This window comes from Cnephaeus nilssonii (genome assembly GCF_951640355.1).
Source record: "Cnephaeus nilssonii genome assembly, chromosome: 11".
NCBI lineage: Eukaryota > Metazoa > Chordata > Mammalia > Chiroptera > Vespertilionidae > Cnephaeus > Cnephaeus nilssonii.
Window position 1 is genome coordinate 37,415,971 of NC_137082.1, and position 25,069 is coordinate 37,441,039.

Below are 25,069 nucleotides of genomic sequence, written 5' to 3' on the forward strand. Positions count from 1 at the left end.
CTTGGGAATCACTCGGCCGGGATAAAGAATCTCTGATATAATGGCCTTTGATTATTGTTACCTTCAGTCATAGAAACTTAAATTCCCAGCTTAAAATCTCAATAACCAAACCCACTTGCAGCCTTTCCATTAGGGGGCTTAGTGTACTGCGGAGATTTTTTTTAAACACCAAATGACCCACCGCTCTGATATAGCGGACTCCAGCTCAGATTATGCAGCTTCTGGGGGGACCTGGTCAGCTGGGGCACACTCCAGCTCGGGTTCTCCATTTCTGCTAGGCAAGGCTGGTTTGGCATGAACTCCGTGAGCACTTGGCATGGAGAGCTGAAGGAGCCAGAGTGGAGGTGCACTCCACTAGAGCCTAGATCCGACGCTTAGTAGCTTTATGACCATTTCTCATCCATAAAATGGAACTAGCGTGTACCTCACTGGGCCAATAGAAGGAAACATACAGGAAGGCGCTAAAGGCCCAGCCGGTAGTAGGTGCTCAATAAAAGGCTGAAAAAAACATGAAAATACATTGATTTTGGAAGAACTAGGAACTTTTTCTAGTGAGGTGACCTTGGCCAAATCACTTAACTCTCCTCAGCTCTTCTCTGTAAAACAATACACTTTGCCATGTGAACTAGATAAAATGATTTGAGAGAGCTTTTGAAAAAAAATATGTATTTTTATTTATTTCAGAGAGGAAGGGAGAAGGAGAGAGATAGCTGCTTCCTGCACACCCCCGCACTGGGGATCAAGCCCACAACCGGGACATGCACCCTGACCGGAATCGAACTATGACCTCCTGGTTCATAAGTCAATGCTCAACCACTGAGCCATGCCAGCGGGCTGGAAGAGAGCTTTATCCAATCATCACATATAGTACACCTGGCCACTTTCCTTACCTCTCACAAAGCAGGCACCCAAGATTTTTTTGGACTGAACAGGAAGAAAGAAAATGAAAACGAGAAGAGGAAAGAGTGCAGTTAGGGCCAGTAAGGTGCATTCGGTGGAGGCCTGACTCCAGGCACAAGGCTAAGGTGGGAAAGCAGGCAACCATCCCTGCCAAGTGGGGCCAAACGGCTGTAGCAGTGAACTGTTCACCAGACCTCAGCCAGCTCTGGAGCTCGGTGTTGGCCTGCAATGTTGGGAACTCAGCTTGGTGACCTGTATCTGTCTGCGTGCATTTGTTCCATCTCCTCTACCAGACTGAGCAGGGTCCAAGTCATTTTACCAGTTTCTCCCACAGACACAGCAACCTTGCTGTACTATGGCTCCTGGATCATTCAAAATTAACCTGAGATGGTGGCCTCCTGAAATTATTCTTGGTGGGTACAAAGAGAGCCATTTCCGGAGAAATACAACCTGGTCTGTTTGCAAAACCAACAAGTGGTGGTAGATTATTGCTGAGGGGCGGGACTCAGCAACCCCACACAGTCGGCAGAGCTGAGGTACGGAACACCTTTCCAAGACCTCAGCTTCTCCTCCATCACAAACCATGGTTAGACTTCTCACGATTTTTGGTTTGGATAGAGGATGTGTGAGACAGACTTGGGCTTCTGGTACGGCCGTAGGCAAATTATTTATGCCAAGACTTCATTTCTTTGCTGGGTGGGATAATGATCAAGCATGTGGAAATGCCCAGCGCAGAGCCCATATACAGTACCTTGGTCCCTCCCTGAGCCCCAGGGAGTGGCTTGAGAGAAATAAGACCAGCAGTTGGGTAACAATGAGACATATACAGCTTTATTTAATAATCTGTAAAAAGTCGTACTCTGGCAGAGTGACGCATTCCCTATCTTGGCAGAAAGCGAATACTACGACGAAAAAGCCCCTTCCTAAGAGTTGGAATTGTGCCGCCCTGTGTTTACATCTCGATGCTCTCAGTAGCTGGGCCCTGGCTGTGTGGCAGCTCGTTTCACCCTCCACCCAGCGATACTCACATCGTAGTAGGCTGAACACAGTTTTACCTGGACAGGCTGCCTTACAGACTGACCCCTTCCCTCCTACAAAAGAGAGTTTGCAGAATTAAGAATCTTCCTGAGAAATGAGTTCTATCTCAACTTCACTTAGCTTCCATTAAGTGTGCTGCAAAAAAGACTATACTTATTAAATAGGATATTATGTTAATGCCAGTTCCTCTTCCCACTGCCATTTCCTCACCACCGACAATTTTCAGGCCATACCTCTCCCTTTTTGGAGGATGGACAGTGTTTCTCCATCTCTCCATCACAGACCTGGAGGCATTTCTTGCAGATGTCTGGTAGTCCTATCAGACAGTTTTGCTCCAGCAGAGTGAATGCCTGGCATTTAGTTTTCAACCTTCCTGTTCTAATAGAGTCCAATAATTAAGCTACACCCACTCCTTGGAAACTACTCCATGTTGTACCAGAACCTCATTATTCATGGGCTTCTAACAGTACATATCCCTCCCTTTTATTTATGGAATAGTGTATGAAAATTCATTTGGACAGGAGCAGGTGGCTGGGCACCCTGCCTGCTTCTCTATGTAATAGGCTCCCTTCTATTGGTCACAATCAGTCAAGAGTTCAAACAGTAATTATGATCTTCCACATTCCTCAGAGCTGCTCTCTTCAGAAGTCACCTTGCAAATCTTGTTGACCAATTTGGAACCAAAAGAGAATGTAGTAACCTACCCAATCTAGAAAGCTGTTCTGTATATTTCCCCTAAAAACACCATTGAAAATGCAAAAAAAGTCCCTTTTTTGTTTTTTGTTTTGCAGAAGCTCTACAAGAAAGCATGTCTAAAACCACAGATCTACGCACACACAAACACAGACACGCGTGCTCACACACATACGTCAGGATTAAAGAATCTTATCAGATATGTAGTTGGGAAAGCATGGAGAAAAGCTGGTAAGAGAAGATATGGAGATCTGATCAGTTGAGGATGTTGGAATGTTACAGTAATGGCATGGAAGTGGTTCCTGGTACATACAAAAAGGGGCGTGGGCAGGCAGAGAATGATAAATCCAGGATACCAGAGAGAAAGAGTCAGTGGTCATGCAGGAGTTAAAGATAGATGCTGGTTTGCTGGATGAAATGTTATATTGTGGAGTGGTCGTTGGAGGAGGATGGACTTGCATGGTCCAGGGGAGGAGCATCTGCTTAGCAGGACACCTCCATGGTCTGGTGTCTGTCCAGAACATCAGGGGACTCAGAGGATTCTTGAGTTCCATCTGACTGATTGCTGGTAACAGATCGGCTGAAGGCACTTTCTCCAGAGCCGATACTACTTGAGGTTGAGTGGGTTCGTGATCGGACGAGCCGGGTCATGCTGGCAGATGGTACTGTAAAAAAGAACCAAGAGGACTAGAAGATGGAGCCCTGGTTAAACTCAGTTAATCCAGAAGTTTCACCAAAGGCTTTATGTTTAGCTTTCCCAATCCATTTAAGGTGACACCCAGGACAAGATAAAGCCATCTTCACTTTGCATTATTTGCTCTAGGTGAGTAGCTATATGCAAGGCTGCTTTAATCCTCTAGATCTGGAATCTTAGTTGATTCTTGTCCACAGCAGAACAAGGAGAAACCTAAGTCCAGAGTATGCCTCTTAGCTATGCCCACGCCATTCATAATGAATAATTAGGGAGGAAGCTTTGGGAACCCACACAGGTAACCAAAACCCGTAGTGCATGCAAGAATAAACCAAAAAGAAAGACAAACCACACAAGTATGAAGGTGTTTCACAAACACAGTGCAAGCCCGATACAACAAGACTACCATCCATGTCCACAGGCTACCTTGCTACCTGGGGAGGAGACATGTAGGAAGGTGTGGGTTAGAGGGCTGGAGGGCCTGAAGCTGGTGGCTGCCTGAGCGGGAAGGGCTCGGAGGGTGGGTGTTTAACTCAGACTCCTGTTCTGCCACTGCTCTGAGCCTAAGGTCCTCCACTTGGCCAGAACAGGGCCTTACCCGGCATAACCTCTCTGCCTGTCTTCCTGAAGCACCAGCCATTCCCTCCGGCTGTTACTTCAATGCTGGGGTCAGAAGATGCCATCACCTGCAGAAATTTCTAGGCACAGGTTCTGATGGTCCTATTTAGAATCAAGGTAGCCCTTTGATTCCTGTGTCTGGGAGTTAATACAAGGTTCAGTAGGTAATGGGGGAAAAGGGCCCTGCCTATAAGGTTTCAGTGCTCCTGTAACTTAACTTAGGACGACGAGAGGAAGCACTATTACTAGTATAACCCGCTCCTTCCTTCCTTCCTGGGGGCCCAGGGCTAGACCTGCAAGCTAACACTCTTGGGGCACAATGAGCCACGTTCTATCAGGCTCTCACTGCACAGGAAAACTGCGGACATGCTGCAGACAGCCAATGCAGCCAGGAGAGCATGGCTGGGAGGCGGGAGCAGGGCCAGCACAGAGGAAGGTACCTGACTCGGTGCTCAGGTGACTGAGCTGCACATACGGGACTGGAAGCAGGTGGACACAGGAAAAGGCAGGTTAGTGACCCGTGAGTGCCAAGTGGCAACCTCAGCTGCCTAGCAGCCACTGACAGAATACTCTTAAGCCAAGGATTAAGTTTTTGTTTTTTGCTTTTTAAATGTTTTTAAAAAAACGATTTTAGAGAGAAGAGAGAGGGAGAGAAACATTGATGTGAAGGAGAAACAATTGGCTGCTCCAGTACCTTCCCTACTGGGGATCAAGCCTGCAACCCAGGCATGTGTCCTGACCCCGAAGAGAATCGACAACCTTCTGGTGCATGGGATGACATGCAATCAACTGAGCTACATCAACCAGAGTGCCAGGGTTGAAGTTTTATCTCAGGCAGGTGAGGCTGACGGATGCTCTATGGAATCTCAGATGTTACTTCTCTCAACCAGTCAAAGGTGATAATAGTCTTCCCCTCCACCATAAACAGCCATCCGTGCTTTGGTTTAGAAATGGGCTGGAAGGCCCGGCTGGTGTGGCTCCATGGTTGAGCATCAACCTATGAACCAGGGGTCATGGTTCGATTCCCAGTCAGGACACATGCCTGGGTTGTGGGCTCAATCCCCAGTAGGGGGCGTGTAAGAGGTAGCCGATTAATTATCCTCTCTCATCATTGATGTTTCTATCTCTCTCTCCTCCCTTCCTCTCTGAAATCAATAAAAATATATTAAAAGGAAAAAAAAAGAGAAAGAAATGGGCTGGAAGATCGACTGTTTCTCGGAGGATGAGAGAACTGGCTAGGAAAGGGGCTCCTGTCCCTCCGTGACCCAGAGGGACAGGTGTGGGCTTGGTTGGTAGCAGATCACAGACGGGGATCACACAGCCACTCCAGACAACACATACATGCTCTGCTGCCAGGTACTGGGCTAGACCCAGAGGCCCAGCTGCTGCCCAATGGCCATTATCTGCACTAATACCAAAAACAGGAGAAAACCACCCTCCTAGGTGAACAGCTCTGTACCTGGGCGGAAGAGTTTTTCTTAAAACTCCAAGAAAGGAGCAAGTGTGGATAGTCTGTGACAAACGAGAAAGCTCAGGGGTCTCACAATTCGAGATCAGGACAGCGGCACGTGCTATGGACGCATCCTTTGACGCACTCTAAAATACTCTAAGTTCACCTCCTGCTGTGGAGCAGATTTACCTGAGGGCACTACTCTTTTCTTCTCTAGTTGCCCTTTGTTTCTCTAGGCCAGCAGTCGCCAACCGGTGGTCCACGGACCACTGGTGGTCTGTGAGGTCCGAAAGGTTGGCGACGCTGCTCTAGGCCAGGAGTCATTAACCAGCTGAGTTTAAATGCAAATCATAATTTCAGATTTACAGCTAGGCCAGCCTAAGCTTCAGTGGTTCAACATGGGGGCTCTGCAATCAGACCGCCAGGGTTTGAACATGGCTCTGTGGCTGAACTGTTCCACTCTGGGAAATGTGCTTAGCTTCTTTGAGCCTTAATTTCTTCTATAAGATAGGACAAATAGCAGAACTTACCTCTTAAGGTTATAAATACAGAGTGCCTGGTATATAACTATATAATCTCTAGTTGCTTAGTAAGTGTGTTAGCTTATCACACACACACACACACACACACACACTGCAGAACTGTTTTGGTTTCTACTTGATTTCAGGCTGGCTAGCACAGAGAATTGTGGGCTCCCACAAGATGTCAAAATGACCCCAACACCAATAAATTTTTGCTAGATAGAAAATTGTATACTACTCACTGTATCCCATTCCCTGCAAAAAGTACTTGAAGGCCTCAGTGAGCTTCCCAGGCTAGGATGACAAAATAAGAAGGCATTAATGTTTGTACAGGCAACGAGGCAGAGTCAAATAAATGCTTAAAAAAATAAAAATCTCCTTACCTGAACTACTTGGGGCAGTCCACCACAGTCTGCCATCTAAAAGAGGAAAAATATGTAAGTCAGCTGGAACTTACACTTAAGGGAAATGCTCTGAATATCCACTAGTCATTTCAAACAGGATAGGATTGAATTTTAGGTTCCTCAACTTAACATTGAACCGTGTCCAAGTATACATCTCCTCAATGCACTCTTACACAAAGGCTTACATTCTAGCAATGACCTGGTACATAAATCTGAAAATGCTGTTACTTAGTCAGTAAGGCACAGAGCGTTCAGGCCCACAGTGGGACTTTTCTGTTCGGGGTGGTGGTGAGTTAACCACCACCACCAACCATGGTCCCGCCTCCACCTGAAGGAATGTTACTCTCAGAGTCCTCAGTGTGACCCTAACTTCTCAGGGTTCCGTGTGTTCCAAGTTCCCTCTCAGCTCTATATTATATTTATTTTATGCCTAAGGGGATTCTCAAATCAGGAGCTGGCCCCAGCTGGTTTGGCTCAGTGGATAGAGTGCTGGCCTGCAGACCAAAGGGTCCCTAGGTTGCAGGCTCCTCTCCGGCCCTGGCCCTGGTCAGGGCACGAGCAAGAGGCAACCAATTGATGTGTTTCTCTCACATCGATGTTGCTCTCTGTCTTTCCCTCTCTCTTCCACTCTCTCTAAAAATTAATGGAAAAATACCCTTGAATGAGGATTTTAAAAAAATAAATTAAAAATCAGGTGTTGACGTGGATTCGGCCAACTCGCTTGGTCAGCCACTTTCCTGCCATAGCTAGATTTGGTGAGGCTGTCTCTCACTTCATTAATCTTTTTTTCTTTTTTAAAATGTTTTAGCTGATTTTTTTTTTTTTTTAAGAGAGAGAAAGGAAGAGGGAGAGCGAAACATTGATCAGTTGCCTCCTGCATGCACCCCGACTGGGGATCAAAACTGCAAGCTGGGTATGTGCCCTGATTGGGAATTGAACTGGCGGCCTTTTGAAGTACAGGATGACAACCGACCAACTGAGCCACACAGGTCAGGGCACTTCATAAATCTTTACATCTGATTATTCTCACTTGTGCAAGGATTTCTAGGGTTCTGTTAGCATGCATTGGAATTACCTGGAGGTCTCGTTAAAACTCAGAATCTTGGGTTCCTGCTCTAGAGATTCTGGGGTAGGGTCAAGAATTTGCATTTTGAAACAAACTCCCAGGTGATGCAGATTCTGTCAGTCTGCAGAGAATGATGTTTCTAGGGCATGATGGCCAAACAAGAGCCACCCTCCTCCTTCCCCTGTTATGTATTTGGTACTCAGACAGTATCCTATTCAGGCTGACTGGCATTTAAAAAAAAAGATGTGAACCCCATGGTTTCTATTCACTAGCACAAGAACTTTCCTTAAGGGAGGGACTATTATTTAGCACATGGGATACTACAGACGGTAAAGAAATTTGGGGTTAATAAGAAATAGTCCCCTGAAAATTTCAAGTATAAGAGCAGGAACAAACATCTAACATGATTTAAGTATAAAACAGACCTAACTGGTACAGGTTATATTTTTATATGTTTAGGAGTCAAAATCTGATTAGAACCATAAATCAGTTGCCATATGCAGAAAGAACATTGGGAGAAACTATTTGAAGCTTGACATCTATCAAATAGTTGGAGAGTCAGTTCACTCATGGGGTTGTAGATGGGCACTTTGGCCCACATCTATGGCTACTGCAGAGTTCACTTTTCTGTTTCTGGAGTATGGATTCAAACCTGCAGTGAGAAACTAATTTGAAACCACATACTTTAAAAACATTCGTATTTCAGACTAGTTCATTAATCACCTGGGCCCCAGAACACTTAGTTTTGTCCCCTCTGAGTATTAACCTCATGCTATATTTCCAGGAACTATGGGCTGCTTCTGGTGACAGCACTTCCTTTTCAATCACACTTCAAAGAGAAAGGGAAGAAAGCAGGTGTTTCAGGCTGAGAAGGCAGCAGTAAGCAACATAAAATCAGCACTCATTTCTACAGTACTCCAAATTCGAACCAAAGGGTCAGTCCCTAAACAATACACTAGAGGTGCTAGAAAAAGCAAGAGTAATGCTTTTGCCTGGAGTTCAATCAAAAGGGGAGAAACTTGATACTAACCCTAAACATTTAGTACAGGAGCTGTTCTCTATTTGCCTAAAAGAGAGGTTATTGGGAGCTTCCTTTCTAATACAATAGGATTTAGCATATAAAGAATTTCTATCCATTATCTTAATTCTCACAAAATTAAATAATGCTTATCTATAATAATAAAAGCCTAAGCAACCAGCACAACCGAACAGATGACCAAACAGGCTGCGTGGGGCAACCAGGCTGGCAGGGGGGTTAGTGAAGGACGACCAAACGACTTAGCAGCAGTCTGCGTGGGGCGACCAGGCCAGCAGGGGCGTTAGTGAGGGACAACCAAATGACTGAGCAGCAGTCTGTGTGGGGCGACCAGGCTGGCAGGGGGGTTAGTGAGAAGTGACCAAACGACTGAGCAGCAGTCTGTGTGGGGCGACCAGGCCGGCAGGGGGGTTAGTGAGGGGCGACCAAACGAATGAGCAGCAGGCTGCGTGGGGTGACCAGGCCGGCAGGGGGTTAGTGAGGGGCGACCAAATGAATGAGCAGCAGGCTGCGTGGGGCGACCAGGGGGGTTAGTGAGGGACAACCAAACAACCGAACAGCAGGCTGCATGGGGCAACCAGGCCCGCAGAGGGGGCAGCTGGGGGTGACCAAGCTGGCAGGGGGGGCAGTGAGGGGCGACCAGGCTGGCGGGGGGGTCAGTTGAAGGTGACCAGGCCAGCAGGGAGGGCAGTAAGGGGCAACCAGGCTGGCAGGGAGGGGGCAGTTGGGGGCGACTAGGCTGTTGGGGGGGCTGTTGGGGGTGACCAGGCCAGCAGGAGGGCAGTTAGGGGCGATCAGGCAGGTAGGCAGGTGAGCAGTTAGGAACCAGTGGTCCTGGATTGTAAAAGAAGGATGTCCGACTGCCGGTTTAGGCCCGATCCTCAGGATCGGGCCTAAACCGGCAGTCGGACATCCCCCAAGGGGTCCCGAATTGGAGAGGGTGCAGGCTGGGCTGAGGGGACACCCCCCCCCATGCATGAATTTTGTGCACCGGGCCTCTAGTGAAGTATATAATGACATGGGAAGATGCTCATGTCAAAAAAGTTGAGGAAAACGGGGCTAGCCCTAGCTGGTTTGGCTCAGTGGATAGAGCGTCGGCCTGTAGACTGAAGGGTCCTGGGTTTGATTCTGGCCAAGGGCACATGCCCGGGTTGCAGCTCGATCCCCAGTAGGGAGTGTGCAAGAGGCAGCCAATCAATGATTCTCATCATTGATGTTTCTATTTCTCTCTCCCTCTACCTTCTTCTCTGAAATCAATAAAAATAATAAAAAAACAACAACAGTGCTATAAATATCCTATAGTCTTGATGATCTAAAAATGTATAGGAAAAAGACATCAATATTTTTACCATAGGTTGCCTTTGGGTGTAGGATTATGGATAATTTTTACTTACATTATTCTTTCTACTTTTCTCTATTTTCCAATTTTCTACGAGAATATATTAAGGAAATTTTTTCTTAAAAAAAAAAAAGAATGAGAGAATGTCAGAGAGCGAGAGAAAGAAGCTTTCCTTCTTTCTGGGCAACTATTTCAGAAATACAGTAACCTGAACCATGTATAAAATACTCTAATATGGTTGACAATAAGGAAAGAAGATGTATTACCTTTAGCAAAGTTGTATTTATAGGATTCAGGCGAGAATTGCATTCAACCTAAAAAAAAAGGAGAAAAATTTAGGAACTACTAGAAATAGAAGAAATAGCTTGGCATGAGAATGATCTTCCAGGATCAACAGCTCAGTTTGGAGGTTGCTGAATCAGCCTAAATAAATAAATAAATAAATAGGAGATATATTTATATGATGCTCTTTATACCTGACATTTCTGAATAGATCTAAAAATCTGGCTAATTTCACTACTGAATCAGTTACAAGTAGACTCTTTAAAGAATCACATGTTGAATTTAATTCCTTTTACTACCATACATAACATGGGGCGAATTACCAACTTCTTTAAAAAGTGAACTGGACCTGTGGCCGTGATCACCTGCTGTGGTCCTGGTGGCTTCCCAGACAACTGGCCTGGCTGAGCCCCGTGCACCTCCCCTGTCCATTTCCTACCTTTGTCCTATGCCCTGGAGGTGGTGGGTTTGCCATTCCTTGCACCCAGACTCTATTGTGCCTCAAGGTCTTTTTGGCTGTCTCATCTAAAGTTGAACCCTCTATGGTTTTTCTCTCACAACAGTCATCATAATGAACAATTATAACCTTGTGTATTTACATATTTGGTATCTTGTACTCCTGTATCCACAAAGGCAGGGACCTCAAAAAAATGTTTTGGGGAGATAATCTCTAGATTTAGCAATGTTTTTCTGGCCAATCTGATCAACTGGATCCCTCACCTTTTACAGATTTGCCAAGCACAGACATACAAAGCACTGTACACTAAGAGTTTGGAATCTAGTGTGGTGAAACATAATATAAGACAGAATGACATCACTTTAAAATTTCACAAGCGAGCTGAGTGAGTACAGAAGAATGACTGGACTTTCTGGAGATACAGTAGAAGTAGTGGGTGTTTGAAGGCTTCCAGAGTCAGGGGGGAAGCATAAACAAAGGCAGGGGATGTGAAGTGCATGTACAGAGCACGTGTAGTGCTTCAGGGGCAAGAGTCTGATGAGGAGGACGCAAGTGGGTTGAGACTGAAGAAGCAGACTGACGATTACCACGGAAGGCAAAAAGCCACGGCAGGTTTCTGAGGTGACGGGGTGTGAGCTGTTTAAAGAAAGTAACCAGAAGTGGCCTGTATGACGGACTACAGAGGCAGAGAAACAAGTAGGTTTTGAAATTACCAAGGAAAGAACCAGTAATCCAGCTGAACTTTTGCTCTAGGCAGGTACATACAAAACACTTATAAAATCAGGGGATGACTGAAAAGCTAGGATCACCAAATCAAAGTTTTTATTCTATATAAATAACAATACAGACAGTGATAAACAAACATACTAGTTTACTACAGAATATGCATTAACCCTAAGGGGTAGAATTATTTATTTTAAAAATGTTTTTATTCATTTTTGAGAGAGAGGAAGGTAGAGGGAGAGAGAAACATCAATGAGTAAGAAACATTAATTGGCTGTCTCCTGCATGCTCCCCCATGGGGGATTGAGCCTGAAACCCGGGCATATGCCCTGACTAGGAACAGAACCGGTGACCTCTTGGTGCATGGGACGAAACTCAACCAACTGACCCACATCAGCCAGGATGAATTTTTTTTTTTAAAGAACTTTATTAATTTTAGAGAGAGGAAGGGAGTGGGAGAAAGAAACATCGATACATTGCCTCCTGCACACCAGGGATCAAACCTGCAACCTGGGTATGTGCCCTGACCAGGAATCGAACCTGTCACCTTTTGGTGTATGGGACAATGCTCCAACCAACTGAGCACACTGGCCAGGGCCTAAAAGATAGAATTAAAAAACTGCCAGGCACAGTGCTTAGAATACAGCAGATAGGCAATAAATATTTTCTAGAAGAATAAACTCCCAAGTTCAGTTTACTATAATAAATCATGCTTTCCTCTGGTTCAACAATTTGTAATTTCTATAACTTGTAAGAAGTCTCCATATCTGGTAGGTTAAGCACAATGGTTATTTTTTGACACGTTTACTCCACAAATGCAGAGTCTCCATCTTACTCTTTTTTGTATTCTCTATAACACCAGGCAAATAAGAAAAGCTCAAAAAATGATGCTGAATGAATGTGAGGCAGAATAGCTAGTAACAGTGCTCACTTTGGCAGCACATATGCTAAAAACAATAGCTACCAACAGTGACCAGAACTTGTTTGAGTTTCTTCTTGCCCTTCCATGCATAGACAGGCCTCTATTCTCTACCAGCTTGTGGGATTGAAGAGCTCTGCCTGGGGAGCTAGATCTGAATCTGTCTAGAACAGCATCTGCTTTGTGGCACATATAGGGCTAGCAATGTTCTTCTCCACAAACATGGAAGGTGTGAGCCCCACCCACCGGGCTCTCAACAGTGGTTAGAGCGTCGGCCCACTACACCAGAGTGGAGGGTTTGATTCCCGGTCAAGGGCTCATACTTGGGTTGCAGGTTCAATTCCCAGCCCCAGTCGGGGCACATGTAGGAGGCAAACAATCAATGTATCTATTGATGTGTCTCTCTCACATCAATGTTTCTCTCTTTCTCTCTCCCATTCCCTCTCCTCCCTCCCTTTTGCTCTCTCTCTCTCTCAAAAAAAATCAATTGAAAAAATATCCTCAAGTGAGGATTAAAAACAAAAAAAGGTATGAGCCCTGGCTGGTGAGGCTCAGTTGGTTGAGCATCGTCCCCTGCAGCAGGTCACTGGTTCAATTCCTGGACAGGGCACATGCCTGGGTTACGGGTTCAGTAGGGGGCATGCAGGAGGCAGCCAATCAATGATTCTCTCTCATCACCGAAGTGTCTATCTCTTCCTCTCCCTTCCTCTTTGAAATAAAAAATATATTAAAAAATAAACATAAAAAAGACAAATAACTCAGCATTATTAGGGAATTCTAATTAAGGGTATTTTCTTTTAAAAAATATATTTTATTGATTTTTTTACAGAAAGGAAGGGAGAGGGATAGAGAGTTAGAAACATCAATGAGGGAGAAACATCAATCAGCTGCCTCCTGCACACCCCCTACTGGGGATGTGCCCGCAACCAAGGTACATGCCCTTGACCAGAATCGAACCTGGGACCTTTCAGTCCGCAGGCCGACGCTCTATCCACTGAGCCAAACCAGTTAGGGCTAGGGTATTTTCTAAAAACAACACTATTTTTGTCTTAAGTACACATTTATGAAAAAAATGTGTTTCTAAATCCTCACCTGAGGATGTATTTATTGATTTTAGAGAGAGGAAGGGGGGAGGGAGAGAGAAACATCGATTGGTTGCCTCTAGTACTCGCCCCGACCAGGGATGAAACCCAAAGCCTAGGTATGTGCCCTAACCACGAATCAAACCCATGCCCTTCCAGTGTACAGGACAATGGTCCAATCAAGCCACACTAGCCAGCGTGAAAAATGTTCTTGATAAATGTTTTCACAGAACCTATCTCTACCTTTTCGGCCAGAAAAAACTGACCTTTATAAAAATCCTTCTTGGTGAACTGGGATCAACACTATAATTTTACTAGAGGCCCCGTGACAAATTTGTGCATGGGTGGGGTCCAGTCTGCCCGCCCCCCCCCCCCCCCCCCGCCCATGGTGTGTGTGTGTGTGTGTGTGGCAGGTTGATTTGGGGCGCGGCCTGCCAGGGGGGCGGGGAGGGAAGAGGCAGTTGGCCAGCCGGCCCCGCCCCCCTGGTCAAACTCCCAGTTGAACTCCCAGTCAAAGGGACAATTTGTATATTAGCCTTTTATTACATAGGTTTACCTTTTGGGGGAAATTTTTTTTATTTTTATGTGAGGGTCACCTGCCTATGTGCTCAAGCCATGCCATGTATTTTATATGAGAAATAGACTGTTTTACAGGGCAATACAGGGAGATGTGAATATAATCTATCACCAACTGTATCTCACCCTATAAACACTCCCTCTCCCAGCCCCACCTTTCTGCCTATGTACGCACTCCTGATTGGTTATTAGGTTCCCTTTCTAAAAAGCCTTACTCCCTAACATTTTGCTCTAAAAAGGGCAAAAGTGAAAGCTGCCAAAGAAAACCAGGTAACTTCACACAGGTACTTTAAGTTATATATGCTGTGGGAAACACAAGCAAATGCTAATAGATATGAGAAACTGTCACTTCATTTGTAACCACAGAAGTGCAAATTAATTAACCTACCAATTAACTAATAGAATTTAAAAACCTAGTGCTGGACGGGCATTCTCAAACATTGCTGGTGGCAACACACTTATGAGTCCTTTTTTGGAAAGGAATCTGGAAAAATATATCAAAAATCTTACAAAGGTTTATGAAACACTTCTGGATATACATCCCCAGGAAAATAATAAAAAATTCAGGCAGATTTTATAAAGATGTTCAACAGCAACATATTAATGGGACAAAATCAGAAATAATCAACAGGAGAATGAGGTTAAATAAACAAAGGTACATTTATAAGACTGAATTATACAGATATACTGACTTTATACTATGAGAAAATGCTATCAATAGTATTAAGTAATCAAGTCCCAAAACCTTGTAAAAAACTTATATAAAATAAAAGTTTGCCTTTAGGTAACTGGATCATGATTCTTCCTCAAGTTCTTCTATTTTCCATTTTTTTCATATTTTCTACAATGAGCATCTATTATTTTAACAATGTGCTATGTGCTTAAGAAGGAGGTAGAGAAAAGCATACAGGCTCCAACAGCCTTCCAGCCTGCTGATTCCGTCCCAGATTTATGGTGGCTGCAGAACACCGATGCTGCTCGCAATCTGACAATAAGCAAATAGTGTTTAGTTGAACTACTTGACACAAAGTGAACTGATCCCTTCTGATGAAACCTAGTGATCAAGGAGGAATTCATTTATACCAAAAAGCAAGAACTTATATTTTTAATCAGAAATAACAAAAACTAGTATTTACAAACTGTTCCTAGCGCATCAGCAGTGTGCTATATACATTTTATTACATTTCAATCTCATTCATCTTCACAACATCAGGACATACTTACCACAGCCTCAACTGCGGGTGAATTGTCCCCTACCACCAATAAAGTGGAACACCTGCAAAAAGCCAAAATAAGAGGCAACACTCAGCAAGCAGAACAGAAGCTCCACTGAACCCTGAATTCGTCTATGAAAGGCAAAGATATCCAGCAATTTAGAGGGGAAACTGAGGGACTTACTTTAAAGTCTTTGATTTGTTATCATTTTGGCCCAGCATGGGTCTTTCAATCTCCAGGTCTCTGCGTCTAGAGAAACAAAGGAAGCAATGCCCTTTTTCAGGTAAAATCATGACAACTCTTCCTGGTCATGAAAACCAAAGTATTTCAGGGAATGTAAAAACTATCTTTCACACCCGATGAGGGAAGGGGCCCTTATGCGGTTTGTTCACAAGCAGCCATCCTGAATGGTAGAGCAGGAACAAGGTTCCTAGCTCAACCCTGAAGGACTATGTGGGATGCTAAAGGAGGCAACTGTAAAACTCAACAGGAACGCTACTGAAACCCTCAAGTCCTAAGGGCATTTAATTTTCCAACTTGTTTATAAAGGAATAAATTCCTTTTAAGAGAAGGGATATTTTTGGGGGGAGAAGGAGGGAACATTTTCCTTGTAACTAACATAGTTATTGACTAAAAAGAAAGAGGTTCTGTTCATGTTACTTCTACAAGATGTCAGCAAAGAGAAACTGAATTAAGGCCCAAGATTCTATCATTTGTCCCCCCCACATGCACTTTTCTGTGCTACCTCAAATTGTGTGTTTTTATGTGTGTACATGACTTTAGGTACTTTTAATCTCAAAACACCTAAAGACAACTGGTACTTGAACTTGCACAAAACAGCCTTCAGTTCATTCATTCTTCTTGACAGATGTTTTCCTGTCTAAAAGCCCTTCGTGTTCTATTGTGGTAGGTAAAACAGCACAAAAACAATCCCATCACACATTAGAAGAAGCAGTTCATTTCCCCTTCCCCTCTCCCCTGAAAGTCCATTATGTTTTTAGACCTGGTCTGCATTTAAGTAAATAGGAAACAACTGTACCCGTTATAAGAACACAGGAAGAGCTGTAGGTTTTCTTGGTTGATATCTTGGGCAATATGCAGTTTGTAGGTTTGAATCAGGTCCAGGTTGGCCTGTAACTCTTCCTAGAACAATGGAAAGACGCAAGTAAACTTCTGAGTTACAGTATAAGCCTCCTGTGTTTGGTTTGCAATATCAATGTCTGAAACCAAATCTCCCTGCCCATATTTGTATCAGACTGGTTCAGTGCCACATTCTGTGTTGGATGAGGGCACCAAAGGATCTGTGATGGAAAAGGATGGTAGCCAACTCTAGGTCAAGCGCAAAAACTTGGGAATATGCTGACTAACACTACCTTCAGCTCAGTGGAAAACTGCCCTAGATTTGGATTCAAGTACTATCTGTGGAACTCAGGTCACCTAACCTTTCTGAACCCATTTCTTTATTTGTGTTTTTTTCATGTTGTGCCATTTCTCATAAAAACAGAGACAGTGTCTGTAAAATGAAGATAATAACCAGTTACAGGGCTGTTTTAAGGATTATATAAGAAAAGTTATATGAACTGTAAAGTTAAAATAAATGGAAAGTAGCACTTCTCTTAATAGCCATAAATCTGCATAATTAACTTACCTATATCTTAACTGACATAACCAGTATATTACTATTTATATACATCATTTAATAATATACATTATAGAGTTATATATTACATTCCATTTGATATCTTACTAAGTCAATTTATAATTTAATCTTATTACCAACACTATTAAAGGTATAAAACTCAAAAGAAACAAAATGGCATACACAGTAAGAAGTGAGTCTCCCTCCCTACCACCCATTGCCCAATGGTCCTCTTGCTGGCCTTCTCGGAGACCATCAGAACAAGTTGCCAGATTCTTGGGTACATAAGCATATATGTACATATGTGTACGTACACACACACACACACACACACACACACACACCCCAGTAAGCAGTTTTAAGCAGAGGGAAAATGTTTGCATTAGAAGGAAAAAATGCATCAGGAACAGCAAGAGAATCATTTAATCCAGGGCAGTGTGTAAAGGTCACCAGCAATCCTTGGGAGAGAGAGAGAGATAAAGACAACATTTGTTTGCCTTCTCACTGTCATATGGGTGAAGTGAGCCAAGAATACTGTTGGAAACTGACCAAATGGATCCGTCTACCTGAAGCTGAACTGCACTGGAATCACTCCAAGGAAACTTGGTCAATAATAAAGGTATTATAGTAAGAAAAGTAAACAATAAATGAAGCATACAATAATTAGAGATGAAGTTATCTCCAGCTCCCCCTTGAAGGTCTGGAGAGGAACTTGAGTAGCAAAGTTGGAGATAAAAAAGGGAAGAAATGATACTGATATAAAAGAAGTAAAACTGAAAAAAAAAAAAAAAAGTAAAACTGGCTTAAGTACTAACAGAACTTCTTAGGCAAAGCTGTTATGTATAAACTAGAAGCCCGGTGCACGAAATTCGTGCACGGTGGGGGGTTGTCCCTCAGCCCAGCCTGTACGCTCTCCAATCTGGGACATCCCTCTCACAATCCAGGACTGCTGGCTCCCAACTGCTTGCCTGCCTGCCTTCCTGATTGCCCCTAACCGCTTCTGCCTGCCAGCCTGATCACCCCCTAACCACTCTGCTGCCAGCCTGTTTGCCCCCAGCTTCCCTCCTCTGCCAGCCTGGTCACCCCTAAATGCCCTCTCCTGCAGGGTTTATCACCTCCAACTGCCCTCCCTTGCAAGCCTGATCCCTCTCAACTACCCTCCCTTGCAGGCCTGGTCCCTCACAACTGCCCTCCCTTGCAGGCCTGGTCCCTCACAACTGCCCTCCCTTGCAGGCTGGCTGCCTCCCAACTGCCCTCTCCTGCTGGTCATCTTGTAGTGGCCATCTTGTGTCCACATGGGGGCAGGATCTTTGACCACATGGGGGCAGCCATATTGTGTGTTGCAGTGATGATCAATCTGCATATTACTCTTTTATTAAATAGGATAGAGGCCTGGTGCAGGGGTGGGGGCCAGCTGGTTTGCCCTGAAGGGTGTCACAGATAAGGGTGGGGGTTCCCTTGGGGTGTGGGGCGGCCTGAGCGAGGGGCCTGTGGTGGTTTGTAGGCCGGCCACGCCCCCTGGCAACCCAAGGGGAAGCCCTGGTATCTGGAATTTATTTTCCTTCTACAATGGAAACTTTGTAGCCTGGGGCGGCAGCCATTTCTGTGGCAGTTAATTCACCTTCTACAATTGAAACTTTGTAGCCTTAAGAGGGTGCGCCCGGCCAGGGTGTGCGGAAAGCTTTGCTTCCCCTGTTGCCACCGGCAACTCTGGCCTGCTCTCTCAAGCTCCATTCTGCCGCCATTTGTTTGAATTTGTTTACCTTCTATAATTGAAACTTTGTAGCTTGAGTGGAGGCTTAGGCCTGCAACGGCTATGGAAAGCTTGGCTTCCTCTGTTACCTGGGAAACCTTGCTCTCTGTGGCTGTAGCCATCTTGGATTGGGGGTTAATTTGCATACTCGTCCTGATTGGCTGGTGGGCGTGGCTTATGTAGCGGAGTGATGGTTAATTTGCATATTACCATTTTATTAGAGAGGATTGACCTCCACCCACCTACCTTTTAAAAAAATACAAATTGTTAGACTTATTATTTTACACACTGCTTTTCCACTTAAAAGTATGGCAGGGGTCATTCCTTATTAGGACATTTGGAGCTGTCTCATTTATTAAAACTACCTGTTTTCCCACACGCCTGACTAGTACAAACAATCACTCTTTAATTTTTGCTAATGTGATAGATTAAAAAAGGGGGTATCACTGTGGGTTTTTTCTATTAGAGAAGATGAGATTATTCATGTTTAAAAACCTTATTTGTTTCTATTTCAAAGCAATACAAACATTCGCTTACTATCAGCCTTGTGACAACCTATTGCCTATGACCTTACACATTTTTAATTAAACACACATTATATATGTGCCCAGTCGGCAACCTATGAACCAGGAGGATAGACGCTCCGAGGAGATATATATATCTCCTCTACCCACAGGGTAAGCTCCTGGAGTACAAGGGCCATATATTATACACCTTTGTCTACCCCAGTGCACTAAGAATAGAATTTTGTGAAGTCTGTGAACTGGTTTTTAAGGTCTACAGTCAAAACCAAAAATGCTATGTCTTCAGGAAAGTAACTACACTACCCACTATTATGTAGTGCAAAGATCATGATATTTGAGAATTCTAATTAAAGATGTTAGATTAAAATACAGCTTTACTTCTTCAAGAAAAATAAAAAAAATATTTTTCAATCATAAACTCATAAGAACGAATAGGAAAAGTGAAAACAGCAATAACATTTTAAAAGTGGGAAAACAGAAGGAAAACTAATCACTCACTTAGCAGACTTGATTAAAAATCCTAGAAGAAAACACAGGCAGTAAAATCGTAGACATCTCACATAAGCAGAATTTTCGCTGATACATCTCCTAGGACAGTGGTCGGCAAACTCATTAGTCAACAGAGCCAAACATCAACAGTACAACGATTGAAATTTCTTTTGAGAGCCAAATTTTTTAAACTTAAACTTCTTTTAACGCCACTTCTTCAAAACAGACTCGCCCAGGCCGTGGTATTTTGTGGAAGAGCCATACTCAAGGGGCCGAAGAGCTGCATGTGGCTCACGAGCCGCAGTTTGCCGACCACGGTCCTAGGGCAAGAGAAACATAGACAAAAATAAACAAATGGGACTACATCAAATTAAAAAGCTTCTGAACAGCAAAAGAAACCATCATTAAAATGAAAAGAGAGGGAGAACCAAGATGGTGGTGTAGGTAAACACCTGTACTTGCTGCCTCCCACAACCACATCAAAATTACAACTAAAATACAGAACAACCGTCATTCAGAACTGCCTGAAATCTGGCTGAGTGGAAGTCCTACAACTAGAGAAGAAAAAAGAAAATGCATTGCCCTAGCTGGTTTGGCTCAGCGGATAGAGCATCAGCCTGTGGACTGAAGGGTTCAATTCTGGTCAAGGGCACATGCCTGGGTTGCAGGCTCGATCCACAGTAGGGGGTGTGCAGGAGGTAGCCAATCAATGATTCTCTCTCATCACTGATGTTTCTATCTCTCTCTCTCCTTCTCCTTTCCTCTCTGAAATCAATAAAAATAAAAATATTAAGAAAAGAAAGTGCATTGAGATGGTAGAAGAGGCAGAGGTATGGAACAGGCTGGTCCGACACCCACATGTGGCATTTCTTTAATCAGTAGGGTTATCTCCAAGGCCTCCCATGAAAAGCAGGGGGTCCCAGCCCCACACCAGACCCCAAGCCCAGGGTTCCAGAGCTGGGAAGAGAAGTCCCCATAAACTTTGGGCTGTAAAAGCCAGCTGGGACGACATGGAGGCTGCTGGATTCCCAGGTGTTCCTCTTAAAGGGCTGGCACACAAACTTACACTGTCCAGCTTCCTCTGAGTTCCAGTGCTGGGTGGTGGCTTTGGGGGAATCCAGGGACATATGGGGAGAAACTGGACTGTCTGGCATCTGGGCAGGAACTCAGGAGTCAGCTTTCTCCCAGACAGGGTGCACACAGAGTCACTGTTCCTGTGCTGGGACTTCCCAGTCACAGAGCTGCCATCAGAGTAGCCCACACTGTTCTCTGCCCTGGTGATTCCCCGACACCCGGCCACATTCAATTTGCAGTCCCACCCAAACTGTTTGCAACCGCTTTTCCATATGAATTGCTGTCCTGGCTCAGACTTTGCTAAAATCTCTTAAACAAGCAGCAGCTGGAGTCAGCATGCCCCAAACCTATCAATAGAAGACCCAAGACCCAGCTGGTGGGCATGGCTTGTGGGTGTAGTGGAGGTACAGTCAATTTGCATATTACTCTTTTATTAGATAGGAGGATATGTTAAGGCTGCTCAACTGCTTGCTATGACGTGCACTGACCACCAGGGGACAGACAGTTGACAGGTCAACCAGTCGCTATGATGTGCACTGACCACCAAGGGATAAACGCTCCGAGTGGTAGGTTAGCTTGCTGCCAGGGATCAGGACTGAGCGAGATGTGCCAGACACACCTTGGAGCACTCCCGTGGTCTCTCCCCGGCCCCGATTATGCACCGGTGGGGTCCCTCAGCCTGGCCTGCATCTTCTCACAATCTGGGACCCCTCGGGGGATGTCGGAGAGCCGGTTTTGGCCCGATCCTGGAGGCCAGGCGGAGGAACTCCACTGGTGCATGAATTTGTGCACCGGGCCTCTAGTATGTATATAAAAGTCAATGTGATGTACTTATGATTTTTTCCCCTTTATGTAAATTATACCTCAATTAAAAAGAAAGCAATATGGAGGCAGATTCGTTGTAATAAACTCTGTAGAACTTCTCTACTCTAAAAGATATGTGAATTTGTAACTTTGATAAAATATAATCTAAATAACAGAAAGCCCAGCCGATGTGGTGCAGTGATTGAGTGTGGACCCATGCAGTCAGGGCACATGCCCAGGTTTCAGGCTTAATCTCCAGTACGGGGCATGCAGGAGGTAGCGATAGATGTTTCTATCTTTCTGTCCCTCTTCCTTCCTCTCCCTCTAAAATCCATAAAAACATATTAAAAAAAAAGATTATTAACTTTGGAGTTAATCTGACCTGGATTCAAACCACTTCTATCTGGATAATAGTGGCAAGTTATGTTCCCTCTCTGGCCCTCAGTTTCTCCATCTTAAAATAAATCTAATAGGCCCTAGCCGGTTTGGCTCAGTGGATAGAGCATAGGCCTGTGAACTGAAAGGTCCCAGGTTGGATTCTGGTCAAGGGCATATGCCCGGGTTGAGGGCTTGATCCCCAGTGGGGGACTTTAAGGAGGCAGCCAATTCATGATTCTCATCATGGATGTTTCTATCTCTCTCTCCCTCTTCCATCCTCTCTGAAATCAATAAAAATATATTAAAATAAATAAATAAATCTAATAGAACTATGTGAAAAATAACTGAGTTTGTACCTTAAAGTACTCATCAAAGTGCTTTACATATAATGAGTACTCAGTAATGCTAGTTTTCTCCCCATCTATCATTTTCCTTCCAACACAGAGACTACTACTCCTACTTATTTTTTCTCATCTCCCCATTCCAGATACCTCACAGTTTCCTAACCTTATTGCTCTTTATTCCCTCACTGCTTCCTAGGTCACCTGTGATATTGGGATTTATAATAAGAAACATATTATTGGTTTACATTCTGTCCCTGGCACAGAGCTCCTAAACCCTAGGAATTTCAGAAGTAAAAAGAGCAGGTAATGTGTATTGTTATGTTAATAAAGTGACTAGGAAAGCCCCTAAGTAACTGCTGGATGGGGGCTGGTTGCCAGGGAAACCAATCTAGTGAACTTTTAGTCTCACCCCCTGACCTCTGGGGAGAGAGGTGGGGACTAGAGATCGAGTTCCATATATAATGACCAATGATTTAATCAATCACAACTGCAATGAAGCCTTCAGAAACCCTAAAAAGACAAGGTTCAATGAGCTTCCAGGTTTGTGAACATGTGGAGGCTCTGAGAGAGGGGCGAGTTCTGAAGAAGGTATGGAAGCTCCTTGCCTCTTTCCACTTACCATGCCCTATGCATCTCTTCCACCTGACTATACTGGAGTTATATCCTTTAAAAATAAACCAGTAACCAAGAAACTAAAATATTTCTCTGAGTTCTGTGAGCTGCCCTAGCAAATTAATTGAACTCAAAGAGGGGGTTGTTGGAACCTATGACCTATAGCTGGTCCATCAGAAGCATGGGGGACAACCTGGACTTGTGTCTGGTGTCTGAAGTAGGGGTGAAGAGGGGTGGTAGTGCAGTCTTGTAGGACTGATCCCTTAAGCTGTGAGATCTGACAATATCTCCAGGCAGATAGTGTCATAATTAAGTTGAATTGTAGGAGACTCAGCTGGTATCTGAGAATTGCTTGGAGGTGTAGAAAAAACACACACTGTAATTGCTGTTAGAATTGTATTTTTCAATTCACTTCTCTCTCTGAAAAGAGAACTGGGGCCCGTCTCTCTGTTATCCATGTAATTTCCTCTGGAGACTTCAGTTTCCTCACCAGTAAAACATGGGAATTGAACAAGACAACCTCTAAGGTTCTTTTAGCATTAACATTTCTTGGTTTCTTTTTTCTCTGAAATTTCTATTTCTGTGAAGCCTTTCCCAGACTGACTTATGGCTCTAAAGATGTTTGGTGAGGCACGTGATGTTGTCAAACATTTACAGATGGCATGCTGCTTACAGGGAACAAGTAAGTGTGTGGGAAGGTGGGGGGGATGCCTTTACTCATCTCTCTCCAAATGCCAAGAGCCATGTGGCATTGAGTTACCTTTTTCTTTAAGACTGGACTTTCCTGGGTCACATGCATCTCACACTGCACTGGAAGTGTCACCACTAGGATCAGGTGAATTCTAAGGCACCCTTCTTTCCTGAGGTAAACCCCTTCTTTGCATGCAAGCCAATAAACACAGCTCTCCTGCCCGGAATAGGCACTTACCTGCCCAAAGTGATGAGCCAAAATAATGTCCACAACATTGGTTGTCAAGCCTGAGATCTAAAAAGAAAAATTGTGTCAAGGGTGTAAGTATATAAACAAATTTATCAAGCTGTCCACTTAAAATCAGTGCAATGTACTGTATATATATTATTCTCTAACAAACAAAACCACAATCAGTGTTACATATTTTCTTTAAAATATGTTTTTGTTTTTTGTTTTTTTAGAGAGAAAGAGGGAGCGGGAGAGATAGAAACATCAATGATGAGAAAAAATAATTGACCTGCTGCCTCCTGTACGCCCCCTATTGGGGATTGAGCCTGGAATCTGAGCATGTGCCCTGACTGGGAATCAAACCAACAATCTCTTGGTTCCTGGGTTGACACTCAACCTCTGAGCCACACCAGCCGGACTCACATATTTTCATGAGATGGTGCTTTCAATACACTTGAAAACAAGAAACAAGTCAGGAAAAAATGAAGTGTCTCCTAGAGTAATAATATAATCTTATTTGAAGTCAGTGGCTGGAAGAAATGGGGCCATAACTTCTTTGAAAATTTAAGACCAAGAAGTCACAGCTATTAGTTACTTCATTCCTGCCTGTATGTTTTGTATTTACACTGGATTTTTATGGATAATAAAAATTGACTTACAACCACTCCCAAGCCATCCAAGGGACAGAAACAAATTTATTTCTTCCAGTTTTTGTTTGTCTTAGTTTCAGGGAGTGAGAGGAAACTGCTGTGTTTACTGAATGTTCTTGCATTTTCCACGTTTTTCTCCTAATTTTTTCCATTTCAAAACGATACTTATCCCTTTTATCTCTCTGGTTGTTGTTGAGATTGTTTATATTTGTAAGGTCATTAGCATATCCTGTAGCTTTCTATCTCTAAAAGATATTAGAATTCTATCTAGATAGCAAATACCTTCATTTTTCAGATAGCAAACACGACAATGCACACATCTTTGAGAGCAGTAGCACAGGTTAAACTATTTGGGTTCATTAAAGAGAGTGGCTCATTCATTAATTTCACTCATTAGAGTGAAAACGTGCCCTAGTCCAGTGCTCGGCAAACTCATTAGTCAACAGAGCCAAATATCAACAGTACAACGATTGAAATTTCTTTTGAGAGTCAAATTTTTTAAACTTAAACTTCTTCTAACGCCACTTCTTCAAAATAGACTCGCCCAGGCCGTGGTATTTTGTGGAAGAGCCACACTCAAGGGGCCAAAGAGCCGCATGTGGCTCGCGAGCTGCAGTTTGCTGACCACAGCCCTAGTCGATTTGGCTCAGTTGATAGAGCCTCAGCCTGTCAGACTGAAAGGTGCTGGGTTCGATTCCAGTCACGGGCAAGTACCTCGGCTGCAGGTTCTCTGGCCCTGGTCAGGAGGCAACCAATCGATGTGTTTCTCTCACATTGATATTGATGTTTCTCTCTGTCTCTCCCTCTCCCTTCCACTCTCTCTAAAAAAATCAATGGAAAAATATCCTCGGGTGAGAATTAATAACAACAACA

General features: G+C 44.0%; 1 protein-coding gene across 1 annotated transcript in view; it reads right to left on the bottom strand.

The window, feature by feature from the left end:
• Positions 1–1,708: 1,708 nt before the first annotated feature.
• Positions 1,709–25,069, bottom strand: part of NDRG3 (NDRG family member 3) — a 72,812-nt gene continuing 49,451 nt past the window's right edge. Inside the window, exons 9-16 of the mRNA XM_079785024.1 lie at positions 23,556–23,612; positions 16,050–16,153; positions 15,194–15,259; positions 15,020–15,071; positions 10,023–10,070; positions 6,295–6,330; positions 6,154–6,205; positions 1,709–3,296 (exon numbers count right to left, since the gene is read on the bottom strand). Coding sequence (XP_079641150.1) covers positions 3,115–3,296; positions 6,154–6,205; positions 6,295–6,330; positions 10,023–10,070; positions 15,020–15,071; positions 15,194–15,259; positions 16,050–16,153; positions 23,556–23,612 — 597 coding nt within the window. The 3' untranslated portion in view covers positions 1,709–3,114. The remainder of the gene's footprint in view (positions 3,297–6,153; positions 6,206–6,294; positions 6,331–10,022; positions 10,071–15,019; positions 15,072–15,193; positions 15,260–16,049; positions 16,154–23,555; positions 23,613–25,069) is intronic.